The sequence below is a fragment of the Eleutherodactylus coqui genome, chromosome 8 (genome assembly GCF_035609145.1).
Source record: "Eleutherodactylus coqui strain aEleCoq1 chromosome 8, aEleCoq1.hap1, whole genome shotgun sequence".
Classification (NCBI taxonomy): domain Eukaryota; kingdom Metazoa; phylum Chordata; class Amphibia; order Anura; family Eleutherodactylidae; genus Eleutherodactylus; species Eleutherodactylus coqui.
Genome location: NC_089844.1, coordinates 28,631,288 through 28,650,768, shown reverse-complemented (window position 1 = coordinate 28,650,768; position 19,481 = coordinate 28,631,288). Strand labels below are relative to the sequence as shown.

The following is a 19,481-nucleotide window of genomic DNA, read 5'->3' as shown; positions in this document are numbered from 1 at the left end:
GATTTACTTTAATACGTTATTTATACTGCTCAGAGAATGCAGTGAAAAATAAAAATAAAAAACATGCCAAAATTACAAATTTTGTTTATCTTGTCACTAGAAAAAAACGGAATAAATAAATACCGTATTTTTCGTTCTATTAGATGCACCGGTCTATAGGACTCACCCCCGTTTTAGAGCGGGAAAATAGGGGAAAAAAAAAATTTGAACTCACCCAGGGACAGCGCAGGGTTAGTGCCGGGTGACGGAGCAGAGGTCTGAAAAACCATCACTCCATGTAACAGCGGCGCTTATGTGCAGCAGCAGGAGGAAGGAAGCTGTTTGGTGGAGGCGGGGAGCAACAGTAGTACCCGCCGGCGCTCACGACCAATCAGAGGTATGTATGGGCGGCAGTGGGGAGGAGACTGGTCGCACATTTGTTCGTGCGATTGTGAGTTTAACACGCAATCACGCTAAATAAATCGCGTTCGTGCTAAAAAATGGCGATCCGAACAAATTTTTGGCACATTCGTTCTATAAGACCCAGCAACTTTTCCCCCCGCTTTGGAGGGGGGAAAAGTGCGTCTTATAAAGCGAAAAATACAGTAAGCGATCAAAATTTTACATGTTCCAAAAATTAGATAAATGAAGACTAGAATTCATCCTGCAAAAAACACGGCCTTCTAGAGCTCTGGCAATGGAAAAATAAAATTACTACGGCTCTTGGAATGTGGCGACACAAAAGCAAACCTTCAAGAAAAAAAAAATGTTTTAAATGTACAAAAATAGCAAAACAAAGAAAAAACAAAAACTGTATAAACTTGGTAACGCCGGAATCCATATTTATTTATTCTGCACGCTGAACGCCGTAAAACTGAAATCCAAAAAACAAATGACAGAATTTCCCGCCCCCCCCCCCCCCCAATCTCCCTACAAATTTTTTTTTTACAAAAGTTATGCAATACATTATATACTCAAAAATGATGCCATCAAAAAGTACAACTTGTCCCGCAAAAAACAAGACCTTAAATGGCTGGGTCAATGGAGAAATGAAAAAGTTATGGCTCTTGGAACGCGAATGCAAAATTTGTTGAAATTGAATGATTAGACCATTTAAAAATCCTGCCATCGTGGGTCTGACAGGGTGGCAAGAAACCTGCCACTGAAGGGGTTAAATGAAAAAGGCAGCATCGAGTAAAACAGTGGTCAAAAATGTTTACTAACATGCAATTTAAAACTGCAATTTCACAGTCATTCTTCTTACTAACTGCATTGCTGTTGTCAGCATTACTACATTTACTGCCCCACATGAAAACAGACTTGTAAGCCTAGATCAACAAAACGTAACCTTTCAGGGCTCCTTCGCACGGACGGATTTCCGCCGCGTTGCCCGCAGCTATTAGGTTCTATTGAACCTAATAGCTCAATGCTCACGGTGCGGAATTCCATTGCGGAATTCCGCACCGTGAAATCACCCGACCTCACCCGTGGCATGCTCTATTTGCCGTGGGTGTACGCGCGGACGGCTTCCATTGCAGTCATTGCAAGTATGGCAAAAGGATTTTTTTTAACTTATTACTTTTTTCTTTTTTTTTTTAATAATTAATAAAACGTTATTGTTTTTATTTTTACACTCTTTTAGCCCCCGGGGGGGGGGGGGGGGGGGGGGGGGGGGACCACAACCAGCGCTGCTTTGATCGCTCCTGCAGTATGATGGAATGCTGTAGCATCTGCATGCGCAGTAGGCAAAGTGAGGTCCTGGAAGGACAATAACTACGCGGGACACTGCAGAGGACAGAGGCGAGTACTTTCAACCCCCCATGGCAGCTCCAGGTTGTCAGATCCAGCTGTCACATCCACAGGCAGTAGGGTTTTAATCCTCCGAGCGAGCACGTTTTTACGGCCCTGAGGATTAAAGCCCACTTAGCCAGGATGTAAAAAGGAAATGGGGCCGTCACTAAGGGGTTAACAGGTAGCAATGTTAGAGGGGAGCCTTGATCGGAGAAGAAGAAGAAAAAAAAAAAAAAAAAAAAAAGCACAGATTCTACAGAAACCCTAAAGGAAGAAATTAAAAAAAATGTTATTTCCTGCCAAATAAACCCTCCACATCAATGAGACCTTTGTGTCGTGCCGCAAAACTGAAAAGACATTTTGAAAGGGCACCATATAAATGAGCCAATCAAAAGAGAACATGTGCTGCTGACAGTTTCCTTTCACATATGCCTGTCAGGACTCATAGGACATGCGACCCTCAGATAGGACAGTAGGTAAGATTTTAATTGACAGCAGGGCAGTGGAGTCAGAGGCAGTTTTGGGTGGAAGTTTGGCTTATAGAATCCACAGCCCTGACAGGTTTGCATTTAACACTTTGAGTGCTGCATCACCTGAAAACGGGTGATGGGTTTGTTTCTGCAGGGACCCGGTCAACCAAAAATGGGTGACCGTTCGTTACTCTTGTGAGTTGTTTTCCATTTTTATTTCCTCTTCCAAAATCAATTTACCTAAGAGTTCTTCTCTACTTTCCTCTAGTTCATCAATTTCTAAATCCGAGTGACTTTCTACAGAACTGGACAAATCGGATATAATGTTTTTTCCTTCTTTCAATTATTTCACTTTCATAATTTTTTTTTCAAAGACTTCGGTCTCATTTTTGCACAGACTATTTAGGACTACACTTTACAGTTGCAGGCCAGTTCTATACCCTCATTCGTTCCAAAAACAAACGACTGTATAATTATACGTTGAGCTGTTGCTTTTTCACACGGGAGAATTCGAATTTGCCTGAGCAAACAAGCTGGTGATGTCATCCCCAGTTCGTTCACACTCGGTCAGCCCATTCAGACTGGGTTCACACTGAGCGGAAATCTCATGGTTTGGCCGCAGCGAAAAACCGCGAGATTTCCGCCAGAAAGCTGCTGCTTAAAAACCCGTGGCACTTAGCCGCGGGTTCTAAAGTGGCCTGGCCGCACGCTTTTCCGCTGTGGCCAGCGCTCCCATAGAGGAGAGTGCAGCCGCAGCGCAAGAAAACAAAAAATGAACATGCTGCGGCCGGCGAATCCGCGCCGCAGCGCCAGCTTCTGCTGGCTTTGCCGCAGCGGATTCGCTGTACCGTGTGGACGAGATTTCTGAGAAATCTCGTCACCATGGCTGGCTAATCCCGGGATTAGTGGCCGCAGGCAGATTTACTGTGGCGAAATTCCAGACGGTATTTCTGCGACATATCAGCGCAGTGTGAACCCAGCCTTAGGCCTCCCTCACACAGGGCGTTTTCAGCCCTGTGCTAAACTCTGTACAACGCTCCCATTTATTTCAATGGGGCCGCTCACACAAGGCTTATACTTTACGCTTGAATGTTTATGCTAAAATATCTATGTCAATAACTTGCCTTAAAATTGGGGTAACATGCAAGGCACTTCAGGGACGTTTGGAGCAAAGAATTTGTGTTTTAAGATAAGACGCGGGAGCAGGAAGACAAGTGACAGCCGGGCTTTCATCATTTGGGCCCCAAAGTCAGCACTGTTCTGGGTACTGAACATGTTAAAGGACCAACAAGAGACACAAACCGGCTGCACATTGTAGCTAACACTCTGAGACCGTGACAGGTCTTCGCTACAAAAAGAAAAATGGCAGCAAGATGTTTCTAATAAGTGGAATATTTGGAGGGCAGCGCACCAAGAGGTTTTTCCAATTTCCACTACCTTGACCTTGTAACCTGAAAGCTGCAGGAAGAACAATACTTCAGCTTCCAGCGGGCTAGGGAAGCATCTCAGCAGCTCATCAATGCGCAGGAGAACAGCATACAGAATAGTGGGTGAGGGGACGACATTGCATTAACAGATCTACTCATTCAGTGCTTGACTACAAAAAAAAAGCATTTTGGTGTCTGTAACCTGCGGTGGATGATCCCTGGTAAGTGCATGAGGATCACCACTAATTACCAGGCTGCACTTGGACATGTCAATTGAGACACCAGCAGGCTCAGGTGCAGCCCAGCAATTAGCGGTAATCCGCAGTGTGTACAGGCACCCTTAGGGCTCATGTCCACGGGTAAATTAAATTTAAAATCCGCAGCGGATCTCCCGCGCGCGGATCTGCATCCCATAGGGATGCATTGACCACCCGCGGGTAGATAAATACCCGCGGATCGTCAATAAAAGGGATTTAAAAAAAAATGGAGCATGAAAAAAATCTGGACCATGCTCCATTTTCGTGCGGGTCTCCCGCGGGGTCGGCTCCCGCGGGCTTCTATTGAAGCCTATGGAAGCCGTCCGGATCCGCGGGAGACCTAAAATAGGAATTTCAAGGATTTACTCACCCGCAGCGGGCCGGGAAGCTCTTCTCTTCCTCACGGCCGCATCTCCCTTGCTTCGGCTCGGCGGATGTGCCCGGCGCATGCGCGCGGCACGTCGACGACGTGCCGGCGACGTGCCGCCGGCGTAAGGAATTCATCCGCCGGCCAAAAAAGAAGATCCGGCCGTGAGGAAGAGCAGAGCTTCGCCGCCCGCTACGGATAGGTAAATTCCTTTTTATTTGTATTTTCAGCGCTCACGTCCACGGGGCAGGAGGGACCCGCTGCAGATTCTACATGTAGAATCCGTAGCGGGCCCGATTTTCCCCGTGGACATGAGGCCTTAGGGCTCGTTCAGACAAATGTAGTTTTTGCGCTCCTAGCAGAACAAAAAGACCGCGGCTAGAGAGCTGTAAAGATTGTGTGAATGGGCAAGGTTTCATGTGCAGAAGACCCAAGCTGCTCCAGGAGGAGGGAGAAAAGAAGCACCGCGCAGGGCTCTGGGATTTCCCCAATAGCAGGGAGAGACAGAGCGGGTCTATTGGTTAATCCCACATAGCTCTGTGCTCCCTCACTGCTATGAGGGATTAACCCATAGCCACGCTCTGTCTCTCCCTGTTATGGGTTAATCCCCTATGGCTCTGCTCTCTCTCCCTGCTATGGGGAATCAACCCATAGCCCGTTCACCCTCTCTTCTGGGGATTCCTGAGGGATACCACCTAAAGCGCAGAGAGAGTGGGTGGGGCTCTGTGCCATCTCAGAGGGGTTGTTATAGCAAAAATAGAGGGGTGGGGCAAGTCCACCCTTCTCCCATGCTCTTTGGCAAGCCTAGGGGAAAGCCCTGCAACCCTGCCCCCTCTCTCTCTCCCAGTTATAGGGTAATCCCTTGGGGAAAGAGGTGAAGGGAGTCCTCTACGGCCCCCTGCTGTTGGAGGAATACTTTGCTGCTTACAGCAAGACATTTAAAACATGCTGCCCAGAAACACATTTTAAATGTCCCATTGTAAATTCCTGCTAGTCTCCACGGGGATTAAGGTAACCTTTGGGGAGTCCCCTCGTCCCTGCGGGGACTAACAGGAATTTACAGCGGGACATGTAAAATGTGCTTCTTGGCAGTAGGTTTTAAATGTCCTGCAGTAATGGGCTGGGAATCATTTTTTCCTGCGCAGGAGTTTCCATAAACTCCTGCTCCACCCATAGGAGTTAACGGAAACTCCTGCGCAGCTCACACTAAAGATAGGTCACGTTTTATCTTTTCACGTAGCACGGACCTTAGACGCGGGCATTGTAGCCACACATGTCCTATCTTTGGCAAGTGCGAGGAATTTGCGCTTCTAAAAATCTTTCATGTGAATGTTCTATAGGAACTTATTGGTTCCTTACAAAAGCATGTTCTGTGCACTTCCTGGAGCAAAACGACAGTCAAATCCACAGCATTTCCAACCCATGTCGATATAACCCAAGGGTGTCTTCAGAAGTGTTAGATTTGGTGAGGATTTAGTGTGGATTCTCCACTTGAGGCGTGTTCACACGGGCAACAAAATTGTGCGATTTTCTCGCGATGCGACAGCGCTACAGATCACATGTATGTGAAGCCCATGCTTTCCAATGAGTTCCTTCACATTAGCGAGGTTTTGTAGGCTGCTACATCGTGAGAAAAAAAAATTGCATGCGTGCTCTATACAGTTGCGAATTGCGATGTTTTGTAGCATAGCAGTGCAAACAATTCTCCTATGTAAAAAAAAATAAATGCATTTAACTTATTTAGCAAATAAAGTTGAAATTAAAAAATTGAGAAAAAATTTGGAGGGAAAAAATAAAATCAAGATTATAATTTGAGGCCATATTACCCAGTCCTTAAAGTGACAGAGGTTTAAAAAGGGCGAGTCGATGGCGCACCAAGTTTACACTAATTGGAATGGCAGGTTGGAGGGGTGGGGGAGACTTTAGGTTTCATATGCAAATACTAGATATCTGCATTAAGCGGACCTAATGAGCAAACATATGAATAGAAAGACATTTTTATGACATTAGCATTTCATTATTCATCGGAGACTTGTTTCTGCTCCAACATCATATTAAAAACTAGAGAAGTGCACCGAGGCTTCCAATTTAGTGCATCTCCAGGACTTGCTTACGCTTTTTAATCTGCACTATAAATTCAAGGTGAATATAGAAAAAACACAGACCAAGGATGAATGGAACAATTTAAACATGCAATATTAACGGAGTTGTACGCTGGGGACGCGGTTGGCACATTGTAAGACACGGCATTGTGCAGGGTTGTGTATATTATTTATCGCACAGATGGAAAGTGGATACTTCTCAACGAGGTCATCCCACTATCCGGGCACGGCTTACCCTCAGTAATACAACATCTGCAGACAAGGAAAGCTTGAAACATTTAGTATAAAGACTAATAACTCATTAAGAGGTTTCAAAGAAAACCGGCACCAAGAATAATTGTAACACAGACCTACTAACACTATTACATGGAAAGTAAAGGTGGACAAACCCCCCCCCCCCCAAAGAAACCTGTGACACAACTATGGCAAGCTGCAGCAATGAACGAAGATGCAGATGTTTTTAGTAATCCCTTTTCTATCTGCGCTATGGCCAAGTCCGAATAAAATCAAAAATGAAGTCCATCAAGGAAAGAACTTGTAATTCAAACAAAATAAAATAAGGGGTTACCGTTGAACCCCTTAATGACGCGGCCCCCCTTTTTTTTCCATTTTTGTTTTTTCCTCCCCCCTTTAAAAAAATCGTAACTCCTTTATTTATCCATCGACGTCACTGTATGAGGGCTTGTTTTTTGCGGAACGAGTTGTATTTTTCAATGGTGCAATTTAATGCACCATATAATGTACTGAAAAACTTTTAAAAAACTCTACGTGGAGTAAAATAGAAAAAAAAACGACATTCCGCCATTTTTCAGTGCGTCTTGTTTCTACGACGCACAAACTGCAACAAAAACGACATGATAACTTTATTCTATGGGTCAGTGCGAATACTACAATACCAAACTTGTATGTTTTTTTTTACTATACTATTTTATTTTTCAAAGACACTTTAACTGCTTTTGCCTTTTCCTTTCCTTAAGAGAGAAAGCGGACTGGAGGTGATGCTGCATCTCTCTCTCCTATCCTATTCTATTTTGTATTGGGGATTCTCCTCTAGTGTCAGTATAGGATCGTTACCATACTGGCTAAATAGACTAGCCTAGACTTTTTTTTGTACACCAACCTATTGGGGTTTTTCTTTGCTGAACATCTATCCTAGTGTTCAGCTAACCATTAATCTGCGCTACCAGTGCTCTCAGGTGTACGGTCTTGGTGTTGATTTCTCACCACTTAGGAAAGGGTTAGCAAGGGTGCACAGTCTATAGGCCATCTTACGGCTAATATCGGGCCATCATTTCTGGACTGTTGCACACCCTCTAGCCTGAGGTTACGGCAGCCTCATACTCATATTTGTACGGGTTATTATACCCAATTTTGGGATGACAACTATTTCACTATAAAGGTTCCTGATGAGTCAGCTTCTGACAGAAACGCGTTGAACCAACTAACATTTGAGAACCGATTTATTTTTGTTGTACGGGTTCCTGGACAACACTTATATCAGTCATCTACCTGTTTCTGGCATTGTCCCAGAATTTTGTTTCTCATACTCTCGTTAAATCTATGAGTCATTGACCCTTATTTTGGTCACTAGCCCTAAGCCACGGTCGGTCGGTACTAATTCATTTGACATTATCTATGATAAGTAGCATCTAACATCTAGCACCGCTTCATTCGGTAATCATCCACAAAAGGCGCTACCGGCCTTTCTTGCGGGCTACCACCTACCATAGGGCTTTCTCATATATTTTTTCACTACTGGCTCCATGTCGAGCCTATATTAGTCTTGTATGTCCGTTTGTGAATGTGACGTCGTGTCAGTAAGGCACCTGAGTTTTAAGCATTGTTTATTAAAAGTTACGTTTTAAGGAATACACACAGTGAATATTTTCAAAAAAATTTTCTTTTCCCCTGTATTTCTCTGCCCCTGTGATTTCTTCGATTGTTACTTCTGGTATGTGAGCCGGCAATCACATAACTGCTGGGTGACCCTTGTCACAGCAGAGCTGTGGGGTCCTAGCAGACCTAGCAAGAATGTTTTCCCCCAGAACTGGGGCTCCTATAGATGCCCCAGCTACGGTGGAAGAGAGAGTGGAAAAGACATAAAATGTGAATGACCCCCAGGGCACAGGGTCTGATCCCGCTGAGATCTCTTACAGTCTGAATCCCACCCAGCCGTGTGCATTCGGCCTAAAACAAGAGTGTAATGTAACGCCAACTATTTGTACATAACCGTAACATAACAAATAAGCAGCTGACAGAGCCTTGAAATGTGTTCAGACTAGAGAGCTCAGCTGAAGGACACCACAGAATTTCAACTTAAAGGGGTTGTCTGGCCACACAGGGTTAAATTTTTTAATAATGCTGCTGCTTTCCTTTCAGTAAGGATAGTAACAGACAGCATACAGGGGCTCAAACCGGCCGGCAGATCAGCTGCAATGTCAGTTTATTACCTTAGAATCTGATCTTCACTGCATCTTTCAAAGATGGCGCCTCTGTGCTGCCTTCCCACAATGCTCTGCGCTCTCCCTCTTCTGTGTGCGCGCTCCCGATGGCAGTAAGAGGCATGAAAAGGCAGGATTTCATGGCCTCCCTCAGCTCACGTCCTAGCCCCGCCCATGACACGCCCACCTCTATTGAACTGATCTACAGTCTCTCCCCGCCCAGGCTCCGCCCCCTGCTGCATACTAAACTCAGAGGGGGTGTGGCCAGTGGAGACTGTCATACACTCATGGTTTAGGATAAAATCCTGGCATGAGTGTAAACAGCAGCACTATGTATAGTGAATGGAGAGGGGCTGGGGAGAGCCAAGAGAGAACTCACCTGCAGCCCCCCACTGCAAGGCTACCTACTGCCCCCCCACCCTGCTAAAGTAAAGTAAAACATTTCCCCACACACACATGCCCCTATAGTGCCCCTCCCACAGTGACCCCCCCCTTACAGTCCCCCCCTACAGAGCCACAAACAGTGCCCTTCACAGTACCCCCCACACATGCCCCCCCACAGTGCCCCCCAGTGTCACCCCTACAGTGCCCTCCAAAGTAGCCCCCCTCCACATGCCCCCCTCATTCCACAGCATTCTCCACAGTCCCCCCTCAACAGTGCCCCCCCAGTATTCCCCGCCACAGTGCCCTCCACAGTATCCCCCCTACACATGCCCCCCCCCCCCCCCCGAGTCCCCCCCAGTGCACTCCAAAGTAGCCCACCTCCACATGCCCCCCACAGTCCTCCCATCCACAGCGTCCCTACACAGTACCCCCCCCCCCCCGTGACCTCCCCCAGAGTTCCCCTTTACCGTGCCCACACACAAGTACACTAACAGCACCCCCTGCCCCTCCCCCCTACAAGTACAGCGATACCTATATAAAGATAACACAGGATCCACCACTCAAAACAGACAGCTCACCTCCTCCCCTCCCTGCACAGGCAAGATTATACCGTGCGAAAAATTACTGTGACAGCCCCACGCTAACCCCCCAGCGCGGCAAATTACTGTCACAACCCCCCTCCAACCCCTCTGTGACAGACCACCACCCCACTGCGACAAGTCTATGTGACCGCACACCCCACCGCAACAAGTCTATGTGACCGCACACCCCACCACGACTCCACCTCCTCCTGTCAGCTGGGTCCCCGTGCGCGCACACACGCTCAGTTCCTGCTCCTCGCTCTTCCATCCTCCCTCCCCCGCACACAAGGAGATCGTATATCGGTCCTGGCTGCAGAGAGAAGAACTGAGCATGCGCGGATGAGAAGGGGCTCGTTCCCGCGCCGACAAGAGCTGCTGCAGCCCGACAAGAAGATTCTTGTCGTAACCAGGGACAACGGAGGAGCAACACAGGGGGGGAGGGGGGCACCCCTTCAGGTAAGTCCAAAACTTCTGTTTGCTTCATTTTCCATGCACAATGTATATTACAAAGTGCATGGAAATGGGCAAACAGAAGTAATGACATGCAATGTTTCTGGCCGGACAACCCCTTTAACTAATTTAGGAAGAGGAAACACATTAACCCCTTAGGCCGCCTTCACACAGGTGTCAAAATTGCGTGAGATTTGTGCATTGCGAGACACAAATATGAATCCCATTCTTTTGAATGGGGTCATACACATGAGCGATGTTTTCCTACATGGCACCAGGATGCGGAGCAGCAAACAAATCGCAGCGGTTTCTATCTTTCTGTGTGCTCTCGCATCGCAGCGCTCATTGCTCTCAACGGGGCGGCGGTAGCATCGCACGTCGTGTGATGCCTCCCATTAAAAACAATGAGCGAGGCATTCCGAGGGAACGCCCAAAGATAGAACGTGCTGCAAATTTTATCCCCCCAAAAAAAAGAAAATTATAAATCGCTCGTGTAAATCAGTCCATTTAAAAGAAAGGAGTTCTCATTCCTGCGAGTTTTGTGCATCTCAACCAACAAAACCTCCCCGAGATTCTCACCGTGTGAATAAACCCTCAAGGGTTAAAATTTATCACATTAAAAAACCCTCTAATTGTCCTGACATACCATTACAGCTGAAAACCTTATGCAGTGCGTGTTCACAAGTGTAGGGCAGTTTGGGTACAAGTATTGTGTGGTTCAAGTGGTGGAGCATTATATGGATGACCCGTCCATGGAATAGGTCATCAATACCAAATCAGCGGGTGTCTGACCCTGGGAACCCCACCAATCAGCTGGTCACCAGAGATAACTCCATACATCTATTCGTGACGTTTCCAGATGGGATTCTGCCACAATTCTGTAGTAAAACCATAAAGTCCGCACAGATAACAAGCAGATTTGTTGCAGATTTTGCTTGGATTATCCATGGATCTTCTGCAAAACCCGCAGGTATTTTTTTTTTTCTTGGCTCCCGATACTTGACAGCCAAACCGTGCCAAAATAGTGCAGATTTGCAGCTGCAGAAAATCCAAAGAGATCTACCAAAGAAAAACTCACCCTGTGTGAACATCCGCTTGAAATCACATGCACTTTACTGCTACTGCAAATACTGCAGATTTTCTGCACGCAATTCTGCTGCAGAGAATCCATAGCATAAATACAGCATGCCGCTCTACCCCTAGCGTACGCCGCCCCCCCAGCATGCCGCTCTACCCCTAGCGTACGCCGCCCCCCAGCATGCCGCTCTACCCCTAGCGTACGCCGCCCCCCCAGCATGCCGCTCTACCCCTAGCGTACGCCGCCCCCAGCATGCCGCTCTACCCCTAGCGTACGCCGCCCCCCCCAGCATGCCGCTCTACCCCTAGCGTACGCCGCCCCCAGCATGCCGCTCTACCCCTAGCGTACGCCGCCCCCCCAGCATGCCGCTCTACCCCTAGCGTACGCCGCCCCCCCAGCATGCCGCTCTACCCCTAGCGTACGCCGCCCGCCAGCATGCCGCTCTACCCCTAGCGTACGCCGCCCCCCAGCATGCCGCTCTACCCCTAGCGTACGCCCACATAAAAGTGGAAACGCACGAACTTGCATTTTTAACATAAGAAACTCCTATTGTCATTTGCGAGAAAAACGTACCAAACAAAAAAATCCTGCAAGCGGCAGTAATGTTTTTGCAAGGATAATCATCGCTGATGCTCAGACATCTCATGAGCAGAATTGCAAATCAGCAGAATCGCGATCACCAGTGTGGAGCAGCCCTCACAGAGCAGGAAAAAATCTGCATCAGAATTGACGTGTGGCGCGGACTTAAATCTGCAGCATGTTAGTTTATGCTGCATATCATCAGAGAGGATTCCACTACTTCAAATAGGAGGGGGGGGGGGGGGGGGTGAAATTTGCACCAAATATTTTGTTAAAATTTGCACTACAGCAAATTTTCTGCTGCGGAAAATCTGCAGCTAATCCGCATCGTGTCAACTGTACCATAAAAGCCGCATAGGCCTCTATAAGTGTACAACCTCTTCAGTACTTCAGTAATTTTATCCCCCTCCCACCCCCTCACACTCATGGTAATTGCGATTTTTGTAAGCAGAGGGGGAAAAAAAGAAAATCGCAGCATGCTCTATTCTGCTGTTAACATTAACATTGCGGATAGGCTGCCGGTACCTGGGTCATCGCCTAGTGACAGCGTGGGAGAAACAAACGTCTAAAAAGAAATACTCCGAACACAACCTTCCAACAACGTCGGCCGGCGCACCTTCTCAGAAGCCTCTACTAGTAATCCCCGCCAAGCAGAGGAAGATTCCCGTTTCTTTGGGTACCCCGCATATGACTAATTATTGGCCCGTGTGACAGAATGATGGGATGTATTTCTGAAGCATAAGAACACATTCATTACAGTGTGAGGAGGCACGGAGCGTTACCTTTAACAAGTAGTCTGTCTCGGACAGATATCCTGCGAGAGGAGTCAGAGGCCGCGCTGGATGCCCGGCTCCCTTTCACACCATCATCCCGCTTTAACTTGCTGGCCAAAGTCAACATCCCGCTTTATCTTTTACCTGCAATTAAAGAGAGTTGCATCACATATGATTCCTTGAAAGTCAGCGGAATACCCAAACCACCCATTTACAACATTCATATATTATATATAACCTGGGCCATGCAAGGACTGTAAAATGAAGCCGCACAACCATCTGAAATGGAAGAAAACCCTCAGGAGAGGTCATCCATAGCAGGTAGCACAGTCCATACTGCCACGGCCTGCTGTGGTACCGCAGGCACAACTGCCATTAAATTCAATGAGAGCTGTCCAGCACTGACAGCGGGTCCAGGGAGCAGCTGATCAGTAACCCCCCCCCCCCCCGCCAATTACTGATGACCTATACTGGGGATAGGTCATCAACCGAAACCGGTGACATGCTGTGTATAATATAGGTAATAGTCAGCAATCCGTAGGCACAGAACAGACGAAGAAAAAAAAAAAGTCAATTCTGCACTGAATCTACTGCAAAATCCATGTAAATAGTTGTTTTATGCATCTTAATAGGAATCTGTACAGTACATGAAAAAGCAGATTCCAAGTCAGGAAATTGACACATGACTTAGTGCCATTAAAGATTGGCTAATCCGCACATGGATCTAAATGCAAATCAGCAGATCAGGGCAGCGCCGCAGCACATTTTTCCGATGCAGATTCCATCGTTAACATGGCCTATTAAATATGCCACCACCTTAGTTATGTATGGGTTTAACATGCTTGTCTGTAGCTTTGCCCTTACACATCCTCATTACACAGCACTGGGGCCACCTAATTAAAATAATCGGATTTACTGTTCGATGAACACATTGAAATTATCAGTAAAAGAGGCTAGCCAAATTATTATTAAGTTCCTGCTCCCCAAAAGCCAACATAATAAACAATCATATACACGCCTCTCCCAGCCCCCTGGAATTCCACTGCCGCTTCCTGAGGGCTCCCCGTCTGATAGTGTGGACACGCTGCAGCAGCCAGTGCAAGGGAGGTTACAGGCTGCAGCAGCCATTGCAAAGGAGGTTACAGGCTGCAGCAGCCATTGCAAAGGAGGTTACAGGCTGCAGCAGCCATTGCAAAGGAGGTTACAGGCTGCAGCAGCCATTGCAAAGGAGGTTACAGGCTGCAGCAGCCATTGCAAAGGAGGTTACAGGCTGCAGCAGCCATTCACAGACCTCTGACTGCAGCCCGCTAACATAGACCCGCCACAGTTAACGGAGCCGTTGAGCTCTGGGGAGCAGGAGAGGAGGAGGGTATAGAATTGTGGGGGGCAGGAATTTACAAAATAGAAAAAAAAATTAAGTTTGAACAACCCCTTTAAATAGAATTATATAAACCACACTGAATGGTGGCAAAACCACTCGCAGGATGTTTTTCTGCTACATCTCAGGCACCAAGTGACTGCACCCTAAATGTAATACACAAGTTGGCCAGGTATTATGGCCGGTTGATGCATCTCCCCTCGAAAAGCAAATCGTATTACAATAAAAAGTTAGAAGCTAGCTGTACCCCAATAGTCACTCACCACCACCCAGATACACAGTAAAGCATACAACGTAGCATGCATGATTGGTTTATTTAGATGGCTGTATAATCATTCCTTATTAAGGCCATATATTTTAGGTAAAAAGGTATTTTATTCCATCAGAAGAAAGCAGAGAGGCTGTTCGCCTAGATCTGCTGAGGACGGCCACAAGGTGCTCTGCGTGAAGCTGAACTCATTGCTTTGGTTCCATTTGTATGTTGAAAGGGGTTTTCCGATTTATATAAAGAGCCCATCTCCAGGTTGGCAATGCAGCACAATAAACTTAGCCGATCCTCACCTCTCCCAGTTTGTCCCCCCCGCTGTCCTATTTACTTACAGCATGCGGGACCCCCAGACAGGCCTTTGTATAACTCAGAAGACACCTTTAACTTTTTAGTGAGCTAAGAACAAAAGCAAAGAAGCCGTAAATAACGGATTGCATCGTTTCCCAAAAAGATAAGCGAGCACTCATCTGCATGAAGAGTATCTAGTCCCCTCAGAGCAACCTGGCACATTGGTCATACAGCACCAGTGAGGGTGGTTTCACGTCCGCGTTGGAACCACGGATCCGTCACAGATGGGGCTGAAAATACCGGGGGGCGGGAGTGGTGTTGTACGCTGCGCTTCTTCCATCCAAAAGCTGTGTTGATAGGTAAGAATCTGAACAGTGCTAAAGAGACTTACAATGTAACATTAAGACCTGCCGCTCCTTCACGTCCCAAACGTCTCACCAATCCTACGGGACTTTTACACACAGCAACTACTGGTTAGAGGCGTGAGAACGGCCGTCGCGTGTTCACTTTCACACAGAACGAGGAATTGTTCATTAGTGGTTCCCGAATTATCCTTCATAGAGGGGATATTCCTGCAAGTCGTTCAGATACAGACGACTGACTTCCCACCAAGTGACTCTTGATCAATCAGTGACTTTCTCATCACCGGCCATGTTTACACTGAATGACTATCATTTGAAGTTGCTCTTTATTATTCGGCCAATAGGTATAGTGCCGTGACGCGGTACCTCTACGATCGGATACAGCCGTGTAGGATGGAACAATACGCTTTTTCAGTCCTTTAAAGGGGAAATATAGGATTTAAAAAAATAAATAAATAAAAAAAAGAGGCCAAGAGCAGGAATTGGAAAAAAAAAAAAACCGAACAAAAAAAACAACACACATTACTCCAGTGCTCCGGCAGCCCACCCTTAAGGCCTCCCTCTCACAGGAATTGCTGAAAGCGCCACAATTTTCAGCTGCAGTTGACGCCAACTTTTAGCACTCATCGTCGATGAGGAGGGTTTAAATTAACGGGAACCTCTGACAGCGTTTAGCGCTGTGCTGGAAAAACATCTGTGAGGCAGGCCTCAGTCTTGCAGCAATGCCTGGCCGTTTGTGCATGTGACAGTAGCAGCCAATCAGTGGCCTCAGCTGTGCGAAGAAGTCATTGCTAGTAAGAGGTGAACAAAGACTAGTGGGGACCATTGAAAAAAAAAAAGTATCCGCGTATCTCAGGCATGGCTTGCATCGGCAGGCGCTGGGATGGCCCATCCATGCGTTGTCTGACGAACGGGACAGCGTATATTCCATGTCCTAATGTCATCTGCATGAAACCACCCAGGTGAAGGGGTTTGTCTTTCTTTGTGTGTTCTATACATCCCCGGATCGAACACAGCTGGCACCGGACGGCACCCCAAGAGGCGCTCCCACATCTGTGGCGGACCCTCCGGCCGAAGGTTCTGTCGCAGATGCAGCTAAAAGTACCGGAAGGAAAAGCTTCCTTCTCCCATTCAAAAACCGTGTGGAGCCCATCATAGTCAGCGTCTCCGGACGGCACCACTCAGCCGCAGGGATTCCCCTTATCTGCTCCCCGAACGGAGGAGGAAACTGGAATCCCCGATGCAGGTGTGAAACCTGTCCGAACTGAAGCAGACATATCCATCATGAGAACGGCTACACAGGTGCGGGTGGTGGTGGGGGGAGGGGTCATCAGTCCGGATTCTGCGACTCAGGAGGGCTGCAAGGGCATTTTTTTACCTTTGCTTTAAAAATAAGTAAATAAATAGGACAAAAAAGAAAAAATAAGTCCCATTGATATCAACAGCTTTTAGGATGGAGCAGAAGACAACAAGGTGTGTGGGAGCCCGGGGCCCCCTGCACACGCATGTGGGATCCGGCTCTGGCAGCGACGGCGCATACCCGCTTTGTCGACGTATTTTCTGCACTATGGAAGGACCAGGCGGCACGCAGTCGCAGAACATATTTTTGCCCCGTGCCGTTGCTAGGCAACGACACAGTATCCGTGACCTGTCTGCAATGTTCATTGCGGACGGCTTTCATGTAGGAAGCAGCGGATCTCCATATGATGTAAGGGGTGGCATTTGCTGCAGATTTGCGGTTCCGACTCAGACTGTGGATTCCATTGCAGATATTCGCCCCCGCCAGTTGTGTTTTAAGTAAAAAAAATAAAATAAATTTAATCCCCCCTCCCTCCCTCCCTCCCTTATTCACAACGAATCTAGTCACAAGGTGATTTCTCTCCTGCTGCGGTTTTCCGTCTGGCGCCTTCGCTGCAGGTCCTTGGGTGTCCCGCACAAAACACGGATGCGGCGCTTGTTTTGTGCGATACGGGTTGCGCCCGGGAGTCTCGAATGGCTATCAGTGATGTAAATACAAGCTCAGTGCCATGCCGGTCTGATAGACCAGAACATCTGCTAATCCGTCATCTAGGAGGTCCCATTGATTACGTCATTGGATGTCCCCGTTAACCCTCTGTGTGCGGTATCAGAAGCCTCGTTATCGCACTTCGCAGAAAGCCATTGACACGGGTACATTATAAGTCGCTTTGACGCGTCCTTAAATAAGTGACCTCTAAACTTGAGTTTGGGGTGGCATTAGGGTAGCACCTCTGGAGGCGGTCCTGGTCGCCGCCGCTGGCACATGTAAGGGCACTGCGGGTTTAAGCGCTAAATAAAAAGTCGCAGTCACATGACGCCCCATATACATCACATGTGACTCACAGAGCTTCCCAGTCATACATAGAAGTGGGCTCCTGAGAGGTGACCCCTATCTAACTACATACACCACAATAGAGGAACCTCAAAGCAACTGCCCACAGCGCCCCCTACAACCAAACTGGGGGTACTGGAGGGACTCCAGCTAGCTGTACACCGGGGGGACACCACACAGGAGGAGGCTGACGACTGCCAATGTTACGTGCTGGCCGCTGTCACCTGCCCTCAGCCGCACCGTCAGCTCCCACCACAGTTTCTGCTAAGCCGGCCCGCTCCTCACTTCTTCAGCAAGGACGCCATCTTCTTTCGGTAGACACTAGATATTGGGTAAAGGACCTTTGGTGACGTCACGACCACGTGACCGGTCACATGTAGAACGTGACGTAACGCAGGGCCAGAGAAACCATCTTGGTTGAGGCGTTCTGTCAAACAACTTTAACATGTTACGTAACAGCGCCCTCTGTCGCCAAACAAAGCAACAGCAGCAGCTATTTCTTAAGGTAAATAGCATAATAATAAATGAATAAATAATAAATGGGGGTGATAAAAAAAAAGTCTATTGCTTTTTTGATGTTCACCATACTGTATAAATAACTCAATAACTACATTTATATATGCTTTGTTTACTGCATTTGCAATTAAAAACAATCAACTTTTTCTTAATTTGCTGCTCTGTTGCATTCTAGGAACCATAATATTTTAATCAAACTACTAAGGACCACTTGTCTGTATGTATGTGAGTGAGTGCTTCTTATGCTCTGCCCCTGCTGATGTCATTGCTCCACCCCCTGGTGACGCCATCGAAGGTACTACAACATATATAAAACACAGAGACAGACCGACAGAAGAACAACACAGTTAGGGGTCTTGGAAGTGGAGGACAAAATTAAAACACTGAGAATACAATTTGTCTAAGCTGTTATTATCTCAGAAGACACAACTCAGCGGTCCTGACAGAAGACAGCAACCTACCACCACCACAGAGATCCAGTGGGCTAAAGGACCTGTGGTGATGTCACTGCTGTGGGAGGAGCCAAGCTGTATGTATGATGTGTGGGGATCATAATGGGTGCACCATGTAGCAGAGCTGTGTGTGTGTGATGTGTCGGGTGTAGTAGAGCTGTGTGTGATGTGTGGGGATCATAATGGATGCACCATGTAGCAGAGCTGTGTGTGTGTGATGTGTGGGGTGTAGTAGAGCTGTGTGTGTGATGTGTGGGGTGTAGTAGAGCTGTGTGTGTGATGTGGGGTGTAGCAGAGCTGTTTGGCACATTGCGCCACCAGAAACACTGCCACTATAATTTCATACACAACCCAGCAGTCCTGACAGAACACACTGACCTACCACCACAGGGCTCAAGGACCTGTGGTGATGTCACTGCTGTGGGAGGAGCCAAGCTGTATGTATGATGTGTGGGGATCATAATGGGTGCACCATGTACCAGAGCCTTGTGTGTGTGATGTGTGGGGTGTAGTAGAACTGTGTGTGATATGTGGGGATCATAATGGATGCACCATGTAGCAGAGCTGTGTTTGTGTGTGTGATGTGTGGGGTGTAGTAGAGCTGTGTGTGGGATGTGTGGGGTGTAGCAGAGCTGTTTGGCACATTGCGCCACCAGAAACACTGCTACTATAATTTCGTACACAACCCAGCAGTCCTGACAGAACTCACTGACCTACCACCACCACAGGGCTCAAGGACCTCTGGTGATGTCACTGCTGTGGGAGGAGCCAAGCTGAGTTTGTGTTTTGTAGTAATCAAGCTACTGCGAGTGTGATGCGCCATCAGAAACACTGGGACTATAATGTCCTAAGGATTACTAGTATATTTTTGAAGGATGAGCTGTAGTTTCTGTAGTTATCTGGTTCACCCAACTTTTTGGTCACTTTTATACCATTTTTGTATGATATAAGATATGCAGAATTAATATTTTCAGCATTGTTTTTTTATTTTGCTCATTGAATTCTCTATGGAGATTTAAAATTGGGATAACTATTTTGACATGAGAGCAATTTTGTGATGTTTTTTATTACATTTTTTTACATAATGCTGCCGGGCTCACACAAGTGTATATGAATTGTGCTGCACTATTTTGTATTAAAGCATTTTGTACGTGAAGCCGGCTTTTCTTCTCCTACCTTTTTGCTGAT

General features: G+C 47.1%; 1 protein-coding gene across 4 annotated transcripts in view; it reads right to left on the bottom strand.

Moving 5' to 3' along the window:
• The window catches only part of UBE2F (ubiquitin conjugating enzyme E2 F (putative)), a 200,024-nt gene extending 182,367 nt beyond the window's left edge, over positions 1–17,657 (bottom strand). For 2 of the 4 annotated variants that reach the window (XM_066575362.1, XM_066575365.1), the window contains exons 1-2: positions 17,550–17,651; positions 12,689–12,823 (exon numbers count right to left, since the gene is read on the bottom strand). In XM_066575362.1, the coding sequence (XP_066431459.1) occupies positions 12,689–12,806 (118 nt within the window). In that variant the 5' untranslated portion in view covers positions 12,807–12,823; positions 17,550–17,651. Of the gene's footprint in view, positions 1–12,688; positions 12,824–17,549 lie in introns of all 4 variants that reach the window. The other 2 variants (XM_066575363.1, XM_066575364.1) reach the window with 2 other exon arrangements.
• Positions 17,658–19,481: the final 1,824 nt, after the last annotated feature.